General features: G+C 40.3%; 1 protein-coding gene across 2 annotated transcripts in view; it reads right to left on the bottom strand.

Annotated features, from left to right (window-relative positions):
• Nucleotides 1–1,659: 1,659 nt before the first annotated feature.
• Nucleotides 1,660–11,904, bottom strand: part of side-III (sidestep III) — a 108,133-nt gene continuing 97,888 nt past the window's right edge. For both annotated transcript variants that reach the window (XM_044394732.2, XM_070217480.1), the window contains 4 exons: nt 10,944–11,078; nt 4,088–4,246; nt 3,567–3,829; nt 1,660–2,909 (listed from right to left, as the gene is read on the bottom strand). In XM_044394732.2, coding sequence (XP_044250667.1) covers nt 2,265–2,909; nt 3,567–3,829; nt 4,088–4,246; nt 10,944–11,078 — 1,202 coding nt within the window. In that variant the 3' untranslated portion in view covers nt 1,660–2,264. The remainder of the gene's footprint in view (nt 2,910–3,566; nt 3,830–4,087; nt 4,247–10,943; nt 11,079–11,904) is intronic.

Here is an 11,904-nt window from a genome sequence, read left to right as displayed (position 1 = left end):
CTTTGAGGCTCATAAAATAGTATTTGCTGATTTCGACATAAGGGCGTGATTCTACAGTTTTTGGGTTCGTTTAAAAATTTCCACTACGCGCACTCGATTTTGGATATCTACAGCGGGGGACCTTTGCCTATGTATAAACTTGGAGGAAGTTTACGATTTGCTCTACCAGATTGCCTGGATTGCTATAACTTTTACATTTAAACATTATGACATTACATTGATTTCACTAAACTCTATTGATGATTTAAGCTTAAATATTTTAGGTTTTTCATTACGGTATTCGTTAGAAAGTCAAGACGTACATATATCGAAAAGAATCGCCCAACTGATATGACAAACGTTTGAACACTTATAGTCGTTTTGCCCTTGTCTATGATATAGTTTATTTTCTGGTGGCCTTCAATGCGAACTTCTGATGTGCTAATGCCTTGATAACAATTGCCAATGAGCAGTACGATGATCGAAAGAGTCTCGCCTCTATTTGAACTGCCATTAGGTGGCCGACCCATTTAAGGGCCCATAAATAATATTTAAGAATGCATTCGTTGTGTGTGCTCAGGTCCAACTGGTTAATGTCCGTCAATAAGGTGTCGGAAGTGACCAAAATCGGGCCCATCAAATCGCCATCTAGAGCTGTAGCTCCGGGTCTTTTATCCCGGCTCGACCCGCATAAATCATTTTATTAGCTTATTAAAAACTTTTCCATTTATTGTCATCGTTTTGCGCTATCGTGCGCACAAATCCGTGCCCAGTTCTTGTTCTCCTCCACGCTTATTGTGCTCTATACCCATTCAATCGCTCGTGAGCTTATCATCGGGGCAGGGGATTCTGGATGGGGATTGGGATATTTTTCTAAACTTTTCTTTATTGCTCACTTGTTGGCTGCCTCCGCTGCGAATGTCTAATGGCAGTGGGGACCCGGGACTGGGATACAGCGGAGGATAATGGAGGAGCGGGGTCGGCTGCTGTGACCATTAAATTCAAATCTGCTGCTGTTTTTGGCGCGTGTTTAAAAGTTAAATAATGACCAGCACTGGGCACGCAATGGCGCAAGACGTGTCCAATATAACTTTTCCTTTTTTCGGGTCGGCCCGACTTTGATCTCGGCCTGCGACGGCAGTTCAAATAGTTGCGGCGGGCTTTTTCGGCTGGGCAGGAAGGGATATGTTTTTGGGGGATATGTCCTTCTCCTATTTTAACCGGGACAAACAGATTTAACAACGAGTTCGGGAGTGAGGGAGCTCTGCCCCCAGCATCTCGGCGAGTCCAGGGCTTGGAAGATTAGTTTCACCTTGGGGGTTGTCCCTTAAATTAAAGACTGAACTCGATGCACGGAGCTGGGAACAGGCTCCGAATTACACCAGTCAAAGGTATAGTATACAAGTACAACTACGGTTACACTTAGCTTAAACATTTACAAACGAACGGAGACACAGACACACGCATTACATATACATATTCGTACTTTAGCTACTCCTCTAAATCTAGTAATTATTCTAAGCGACGTTGCCGAACAGGTTTTCGATATGCAGGTGCGTTCAAATTAGTTGTGGTAACGGTTTGGATTTTAAATAATATCGAGATAGAGAAGCCAGAAGTTTATTAAATTTAACTACAAAATCTTGTTAAAATCTTCTTTTTTCAATCAGGGAAAATTATTTTATTCAGATTTTACAACGAATTTTTTTACAAAAGCTTCCCTTTATAATATTAATTTAATTTATTTTCATAATTTAAAATATTCGTTCTTAAAATCACATAATATTCTGATTACTTTAAACTTCCTTAAAGATTTTTCAAATTATTTCTTCATAACAAAAGATTTGATTTTAAATTAAAATTGGTTTATAGATTCTATTTGTATCTAAAGCTTATGTCACAAAGTTAAACAATTAATAAACGGCCATTTTAGATTTGAAATTTTTCGATGACATTTTTGACTATTTACTGTATTAAAATAATTATCCCTTTAGGACTCATTCAAGTCGGATTGTTGGAAATTGTAACTTATAATAGTAGTTTTATACTTGGAAATACTTGCAGCCTTGGCCTTCTGTATTGGTAAATGAAACCAAACCAGTTAAACTGAAAGACTTTATAATCTTTTTTTTGAAACTCTCCCCACCACTAATTTGACCGCAGCTCCACAAGACTAGTTAGTAGTTAGTTCGCTGTCACTTTGATTCGGCTGTGTTTTTGGGCTACTGCTGTGCGCCAGTCTTTTGGTTGGATGCCAGGATGCCAGGACGCCAGGATGACAGTCCTTAGACGCAGCTCTCTGGTCCTGGCAGTGTGTCCGTGATTATGTGGTTGCGTCCTGCCGCCGACTTGTGCGTGATGGTGTTGAGCTGCGACGGCGACAGGCTCGTGCCGGCGGCCATCACGGATCCCATGCCCAGTCCCGCTCCAGGACCCATTCCCATTCCTCCTGCTCCCACTCCGATCCCCATCCCCAGGCCCAAGCCCATGCCCTTGGGCAGCGTCATGTGCGCAGCGGGCGGCTTGTTGAGGCCGTAGTCTATGAGGCTGCTGGTGGTCAGGTAGTCGGCCAGGTTGAGCGGATCGTGGCCCCGCTGCGGGGCCATGTTGTGGGGCAGCGTGTGGTGCAGGTGGGCGGCATAGCCACCTGTTCCGGCGCCTCCGTTGGCGGCCATTGCACTGCTCACCGTGCTGCCGGCGGAGCTGAGGGTGCTGCTGCTGCCCCCTGTTCCCGCTGCTCCGGCTGAGTAGCTGGCCATGCTCAGGCCCAGCTGCTCGTAGCGACTCAGCGTGGGCATGGCGTCGTAGAGGAGTGGGGGGCCGTTTCCGCCCCGGGCACTGGCCACGCCCCCTCCCGCCGCCGGGTCACTCTCCAGCTTCAAGGTGCTGGACTGCGAGGGCGGGCTGTTCAGGTGCGGCGCATTTGCGTCCTGCAATAAACAATGGGTTAGCGAACTACATGGATGATTCCAAATATTGACATAACCGGTACTCACAAGGAATTTGTCTTTCAAAATCTTGAATGGATTTAACCAACTTGGATTTAAGGCGTAATATTTGGTTTTTTTTAAAAAGTATTTTTATAATTTGTATGAAATAACTGAATCGATAAAATCTAATAGTAGAATACCTTTTTTTATCAGTATAGGTAAATTTTACCAATAAAATTTTTTTGTGTGTTGGTATGCTTGAATCATACATTTTACATTAATCATATCGTTTTTTTATTACAGAAACAAATTCGATATGAAATAGGGCAATTCTACTTTATTTCATTTCGAATTTGTTTCTGTGTATTCGTTCTTCAATGTAATCAACGCAAACCGATGTCTTTACAAATATTTAAACTACGAAACTAACTACCATAAAGCGGTTAAAATAAATTGTTAAAAAAATGCTGATCGCTATCCACTCTTCTCAATATGTTAAAGAATTATATGTTTACGACATTATTATTTACTTTAATATATGTTCCATTTATTTAAAGTGCGCTTAAGCCCTTTCAATGAACAACAAACTCCTGTGGTACCGGCTACACAAATGGCACATTCAGGGGGCAACGCCTTCTCCTGGCCACTGGCACTTACATAATCCGTGGTTTTGTGGCCGCCAGTGCTGCCGGTCATGGGAGCGCCAGATGCACCACCGGCACCACCCACTCCTCCACCGGCGAATAAACCACTCGGCCGATTTCCCAGCGGCGACGAGGCGTCACCGCCAGTTGGAGCGCTCTTCTGGGCGCTCAATATGTCCGGCTGCTTCTCGATGCCCTGCTTCAGGGTGTAGGCCACCACGAGGCGCTGATGACCAGCTCCCGTTTCCAGGGGCGCCGTCACCGTCACATCCATGCCTGTCAGGAGTATAAAACATTAGCAAACCGCCTGGAAATGGGTATATCCTGGGGCTTCGAATACCCTGCAGGCCAGTACCTCGACCACTTCGAGAGTACTTTACTTCGACCAAAAAACGTAATTCTCCAAATTATGAGTCATTATTTAATTTATAAGATCAGCTTTTTGGGTGGCAGACGTTGGAGGAAATTATTTTACCCTCTGCAAGGATATAAGAACCTTCTCCATATGGTCATGCGAGTGTTGTAGTGACTCACCCAGGTGCTTGTCCTTGTCATCGCACATGTTCCGGGCTCCTTGGCCACGACGTCTGCGAACTGCGATGACCACCACGGATAGAACTGCTATGCCCACGGTGAATAAAGTGCCGGCTAGGAGGGCAGCCAGGGGCAAAATCGACAGGCCCATGCGACCATCTAAAAAAGCAGGGAATAAATGAGTATACGATTAGGACATTGCTGAAGGAGCTGAGTCTTTACTACATTCTTGCTTTCAAGTTCTAAGCGGATGGATAAACCCGATTTGTAACCAGTTTTATCACCATTGCAGGTTTATATGTTTTTTATATTTTATTTAAGTTTTTCTTTAAAGAAGTCCACTCTTCAATTCTACCCTATCCTCCTCTTTTAAGATATATTTGCTTTTAGTAATGTAAGCAATTGATTAAAACAAATTATTAAAACAAAATACATCATTTGTAAAATGTTGTTTGGTTGATATAACATTATTATTTTACTTCGCTTATTAAACTACTATTTAAGGAGAATTATTTATGGATATGCTAGTATTTTAAATTTACAATTGTACTTGATTTAAAACAAATATTTTAGTGTTTTTAAATCCGATTCATAAAAATAATAAAAGTAAGGAGAAACTGGAAACCTAAAACATGATTTTTAACTAAAATTGTATTACATTAAAATTTTACTAAATGAAATACTAAATATCCGAAGTGCATATTTCTAAAGTAAAATCGGATTTGCAATAAATCCCTTTAAGTCCAAAAGTGATATAATTGAGAATGAGCCACTTAAAATACAATTTGTAAAATAAAACACACGTGAGCAGCACATATACACGTTATTTTTCCCGGTTTCTGATGATGAAAGCAATATGCCAGTTCTTTGTTTGACTGAATTCGATAAATAGCCATTGGTCGTCGAGGGCCCAATAAACTGGATGCGGCGTTGCCCACTTGACTGCTGCTCGCCCAGCTCTTTTTCAGCCGAGCCAGCAGGCATGCCATCGCCTCTGCCCCTGCCACACCCCTCGATATCTATCCATATCTACCCATATCGGCGCGTATTTCCCCGCCCCCGCTATTTGGTGCCCATAAAACGCACGTCGCATGTCAAGTGGCTGCCACAGGCAGCGGTCCTTCAGCCACTCGCTCGCTTAGTTTGTTGTATTTGCGATGGCTTTAACGTCAGCGCTAAGCATTTCAATTAAAATCCGTTTGCCAGCTGGATTTTCGGGCTATTCGGGTAAATCGTAATTGAATATGCATTACAAGGCCGCACACGCTGCGTATACGCAACCTAAGCGATGCGACGCGCCGCCCGCCTTTGTATACTTCGTATTCAACAATTCGACATTCAACAAATCGTGCGCGCCTGCGGATATGCAACGCAGAATTTCAATAAGCAAACATCTGAACTGTCGAAATCAGGCAGCCCAAATACAGGGAAAATTAAATAAAATAAAAATGGAAATAAACCTAGGAAGCAAATTGTGTAAGGATAAAATAAATATAATTATTTATTATATTTTTTAGGTACTAAGTTTTTTTAAATATCTGACAACATAATCTTAAGAGCATTCAATAAATTAAAAGGAACAGTTGAAAATTATATTTAAGCAACAAGCCTATTAGTTTTCACGACCATGCCCTTTATAAATCTTTATAAAGTTCCAGTTTTATGCAGTAGTTACTGTAACAACCAACGACATGCTACCAACAGGCAGCAATGGGAAGGTAATGCATGGGTGGTGCAGACTGTTGCTAATTTATAAACCTGGACTTGTTGTCAGCCAAACGCCAAAGTTGCAAATCAATAAATATTCTTTGGCTGCTGCCGCTGTGCCAAATGTTGACGAAACTGCGCCGCTGGCGAAATTGCTCATTTATGCATGGCTGCGTCTAAGCGAACACATCCGTACAAAATACACATCACACACCAAAACTCCCGCCCACACACCCACTAGCCATCGCTTATGTCCAATTTGTATGTGGGTTGTAATTGCTGGCACATGACTTTTAAAAAAATACAAATGTATGCTTGTAGCTGTGTATCCAGCCGTACACCACATTCAAAATGTGAAAGTTAAAAGTTTTTGGTATTCCGATTTGTATAGTTTGTTTATCGAGTTTTACCTAGCTAAAAGCAATTCAGGCATCCTTTTTTCATGTTATTTAAGGCAATGGTAGCGGGTGCAATTCGTTGTATTTTAATAGTAGATTAACCGATTTATTATTTCTGATGAATATAAATTGTAGGGTTTAGTGATTTCCGTATGAATTTTTACTAGTCTAACTAGATTTTGTAGTAGTATTAAAGTGTAAATAATATACATTCATAATACTGAATTATTAGAAAACTTTTTAAAGTCCCTGCGTTAATATATCATAATATTTTTTAATGGAATAAATGCTTGAATATTTTCTTTCTTCTTGGTTTAGTGTAAGTGTGGTATGAACGCCGTTACAAACTTTTGCAGCTAGCTGTATTTGATTTGAATTCCACAAAAAACTATGGGAAAAGTGGGGCAAAGGGAGAACAGCTAACAAGCTGACGTATAACATTTTTAATTTTAATTAGATCGGGCTAAATGCCTGGCAATTGCAGCCGGCAAACGAACTCTGATTTAGGACAAGGCATCAATCATGGGACCTATTTGCATGGCCCGAATCCAGAGCGCTTAACTAATTTCCAAATTGGACACGGACATAAATACGATTCGAAAAGCTGGCTCCCTATTCATTTCTTAACGCTCATCCGAGCAGATAAATAAAGTGTTATTTAATTTTGGTATGCTCATATAGCGTTTAAATGATTTATGAATCGATGCGCAGATTGGCGAGCGAGTGAATTAAATTAAATGCCAAATTTATTCATTTTATTCAATGTCATGCCAGAGTGGGAATAATTCATTATAAATTCATCATTCCGTTTGGTACTCAGCAATACGATACCACATGGCGGATACGTAATTTACTATCTCATTTATGGCAGAATGTGAGGAATTGGCACTAAGACAGGGACACCTTTGCATGTGAGCGGGAACATTTTCGAATTATCCATACGTATGTGTAGGTATCCGTATTCTTATCCTCCATCCGCACTGCCGGCGACAAATCCCCAATCGCATCAGCCAACCCAACACAAAGGGCATAAAGGAATAAAAACCGAATCGAGCAATCGCTTGCCAAATAAAATGTATATTTGGCAACCAGGAAGAGGGCACTTGAAACAGAAACAGAAACTGAAACGGAGACCGACGACACGGCACACAAGAAGAGATGCCGAAAGAAAAAGAAATTTAATTTAAATATAAGCACACTGGCGTAATGAAATTTTCACACTTGTGCAAATATTTACCAATAAAACCACCTGGAATGGTGTGCCAACCAACTGGGGTCCCACTCTATGCACATGCCCCGACTTAAGCGGATAAGCCAGACAACCAACCCGAGAGCCGTCGAGCGAGTCACTTCGTGTGGGAACCAGGAGCTCAGTGGCTCAGTGGCCCCGGTCCACAGTCCACAGTAACCGTATCCGATACGGACCTCTAGGAAACCACCAGGCAAAGGAGCATCAGCAGCAGCAGCACGAGGAGGAGCAGGTCCTGCGTGCCACTCATAAGCCAATTGTTTGCATGGGCTTCATTTGGATGAGTGCAGGACCTGGCTATCCTCCTTCCGGCTGCGTCTTCTCATAAGCTTAATTCGATTTAATGCTCCCGTTTGAGATATAAATGATTCGATGAGATGATGAAAAAGTGGATTGGTTAAAATGTATTGGGAATACTGAAAGCACTGAGAGGAAATTCAAAATCAAGTGCGAGGAATATAGTACACATATTTAATAAGAATATTTATTTTATTGGACAATCTATTAAACCCAATTCTAAAATCTATTATTAAAAATTATGTTGATGGGATTGAAAAACGCAATTGCGAACTGAGTCTTAATAACCATAGATTGTTTAATTTATGTTTAATTTAATTTGCAAGTCAAGACTAGAGAGTGTTTTTTTTTCAGTGCTGAATTCCGCTTTCTTCCACCAGTGTAAGCCAACGTGCCCATGTGGGTTTTAAGGCAGGAATGCGTTTACACAAAGTAAGCATAAATAAAGAAAACGCTGTCTGCGTCTGGCGCTCCATTTCAAGGAAACAAGGCAGACAGCGGTATAAAAAGTGAAAAGTACAAAAAGTGGCGAAGAAAGGAGCTGGCTGTCATCTATTGCAATGGCGGTCACATTTCCCTGCCGCACCGCTCTTCGATCCGCCGTAACATATAATTTTATTTTATTTTACTTCACTTTCTGCACCGTTGTCTTTTGGGATATTGTATTCAGATAAGACATGTTTAATGTATTTTTTCTTGTCGTACAGTAATCGTTTATATTTTGTGCGCCTGGGCTTTGGGCCCGAGCTCGACGTGAGGCTGTATCAGAAGCTATAGCTCCGGTGTCTGTTCGGTTTCCGTTCCTGCTTTTGATACCTTGTTACCTTGCGACCACAGAGTGGATGTGTGTGCACTGTGCAAAAAATAATATATAGTCCAGACCTTTGTTTATAAACTCTCTTGCAAATATAAATAATTCAATCTTAAAAATATCAAAGTCGTAAAATTAAATTAATTTAAAAAAATAAACGCCTATACCTTTTGTTTAAAGAGAAAACTTATAAAAAGTATATTTCGAGTAAACTCAAAAATGATCATATTTTTGAAAAAGAAAAGATATAAATCATTTCTTGAATTGGTAATGTTTGAACATTGTTATATTATGTTTTGAACATTTCTCGCAGTGCATGTGGGTGTATGCTGGTGGAATAATGTAACTCCTGGGGAATCTCTGTGTGTCAGTTTAGCATAACAAGATATTTCTTTTCTCTGTTGGGGTTTTACGTTGCCATCGCTTTTTTGGCTAAAACATGAAATTGATTATATTTACATTAATGTGCCATCAAGTGTTGCCATTGTAAAATGTTTCTGCCGCCCATGTTTTCCCCCGCACCTCTGACCGATTTTATTCGGCTGTTGGCAGAAAAGCTTTTAGATTTACCAAGGTGCAAATATTGACACTTGGATAGTAGGTGGATTGCATGTACGGGCGTTGCATGTTCCCAAATTAAGTCGCCCACACACAGGGCCAATCGGCTCCTTCAGTCTCGTAACCGAGCTGTGATATAATACGCCGGATAAGTTGGCCAGCATTCAATCTATCCCACACTCGGGACAACGGCCATCTGCTGAAGCCATCCCTTCGCCATCGCCATCTCCATCTCCATGGGCTGGGCTGTGTGCCTGAAGCGCATTAGGAGATGATTGAGTGGATTTGTTGTTCATGGCGATTGGCAGCCCAAGCGTTCAAATATGCAATTGTGCAGATAAACATTATTGGCTGACCAAGTGCGGACAGAATTCGGAACATAAGTAATACATAACTCTCCGTGCGGTGCGTTTAATAATGATGCTGGTCAGGTAGTGTTGCCATTGGAATTGCTGATGCAATAAATACTTGGATGCTGGTGCATAATTCGCTCGTTATGGTATTCGGCTGATTTAATATGGGACAACAAATGCAATTTACCCGTAGTATCGGTGATGCCAAAACGATGGGGAATACAATTGTCAATGTCTCCTCAAAACAAATTGATTTCGGCCTTGCAAAAGTGTTGGACTAATTTAGGGATTTACCGGAAAATCATGCAAATATTTAAATGGTTATTAGAAGCAATCGTTTGCGGTTTCGAATCGCCGAGGTATTTTGATAATTTGTATATCTACAATACTGAAGTCTTGGACAGGCGAAGAATAATTTCTTGATACTTTTGTTAAGCTGCTTAAATTACTTTTCAGAAAATAAATTATAACAGGCTTAAATTTATGCAGCTCAAGCCCAGTACTTGATTTTGCTTACTTTCGAAGGGATATTAAATTATTATGATGTTGTTTGGTTCCCAATTATATTTGGGACAAAAGGAATCGGTCGGCATGCGGCAATGTTGCCCCTAACGAACTACACACAGATTGAACCATAAATAATTTAATTCGATGTACACAGAAGTATTGCTCCTTATTTGTATTAATGCATTGCAGGCAAGTCCAGAGTTGGTTAAACTAATTTCTATATTATTTTTATTTACCCATACGATGTTTAATAAGATTTTATCAAAATGCAAATTGAAGTTAAAAAAATAACTTCTTTGAATAGAATAGAATATGTTCATATCCTTTAAGGGTTATTTTAAAAAAATTTATCTTAAAGAAGCTAAGAATATATAAAAATTACTTTTGTGAACACCAAATTGATAACATTATCAATATTGTTTGGGCGTACATTGCGTGTAAAAAACGTTTTGCTGCATTTTACCAGGTACTCTTCCCCACTTTGTTCAACCCCTTACACACTCTCGAAAAACAAGCACTTTCACACTTTTTACCTCGATTGTCGCAAGAACGGAAAAACTTTTAAAGAAAATTAGCGTCAAAGTTGAATAACAAAGCATGAATAAGAAATCTTTGTGTCACTACTTTGGCCAGCCAGGGATGTGGAGTGAAGGGATGGGATTCCGGGGGATGAGCCGGGGGAAGTGGAGTTGCACTGTCGCCCCAGCGTAAACAAAACTCGTTAAATAAAAGAGCAATTGTACTAACAGCGGCAGCAACAAGAACCACAACAAAGAAATGAATGAAAGAAGGAAACTAAAACGGTTAAGCGGAATATGCAAATACTTGAATGACTTTTTAAAGGTGAAATGGTGCTTAAAAAGCAATGAATGCTCTGGTCCTGGTCTAGGGAAAGTTTCCCCTCCCAACTCCAACTCCATCTTCTCGCCTGGGAAAACTTTGCAGTAGTTTTCCCCTCATTTTTTTGTACACCTACCTGAACGCTTGTCCGCCTCATTGATGGGCACATTCTCGAGGACAATCGGCTCCGAGCGGCCTTTCTGATTGACGCTGTAGACGACCAGGTGCAGAGCAGGATGGGCATCGGGATAGTAGTCCATGGGCATCAGATCTGTGTGGGGACAGGGAAAAGGAAATTAATTAGTCCCGTGATTAACTGAAGGCCAAAGTGATTAACTCCTTTGCTAACTCAGAAAGATTGTCCTGAAAAGCAGAGGTTGTTCCCAAAGAAAGTCTAGGGTTTGCTTTTTAGGTTGCTTTCACAGATGAGATCCGAAAGCGATTTGAAATAACAAAAAAATGTGTAAAATAGTATATATTCTTCAGATTTTACTATATTCAAAACATACTAATGTATAAATTGCAACCTTTTAAATTATTTAAATTCCATAGAGACTAACTAAATTATTTGTACTTTTATTATATTTATATTATTTTATATACACTTATCTTGAATTAATATTTAAAAAAATAATAACAAATAGTTTCTTTTGAAATTCATTTTAGAATTTCATAGAATATTTTTATATATTTTTTATAACCTTTTCATAAGCGTCTAACGCTTTATATAAATTTGTTTGTTTTAGTGCAATGATGGTCAGGTCATCTTTGATCATTAATTTAAAACTTGTAGTGCTCTGTGCAAACTTCATTAGGCAAACAGGCATTTAATTAGCACGTCGCGGTGCGAAACTTCGGTCGCATAAAATGAAAAGTTCCCGGCTGCGTGTGTTTTTCTCCCTCCAGCCCTGACGCGGTGTTTTCTGATTTTCCGATTTTCTGTTTTTCCGTTTTTCTGGTTTTTCTTAATGCGCGCATCAAAAGTTTTGTTTGTGCTCGTGCTCTCCTTGCACCGATAGCAGCTCATTAAAATGGCAACTACTGCACAAGGGCTTGCGAGGTGGTGGTGGCAGAGGTGGGGCGTGGCAGGACTAATA

The sequence above is a fragment of the Drosophila takahashii genome, chromosome 3R (genome assembly GCF_030179915.1).
Source record: "Drosophila takahashii strain IR98-3 E-12201 chromosome 3R, DtakHiC1v2, whole genome shotgun sequence".
NCBI lineage: Eukaryota > Metazoa > Arthropoda > Insecta > Diptera > Drosophilidae > Drosophila > Drosophila takahashii.
Note: the sequence above shows the minus strand (reverse complement) of the source record. Positions and strands in the feature narration are given on the sequence as shown.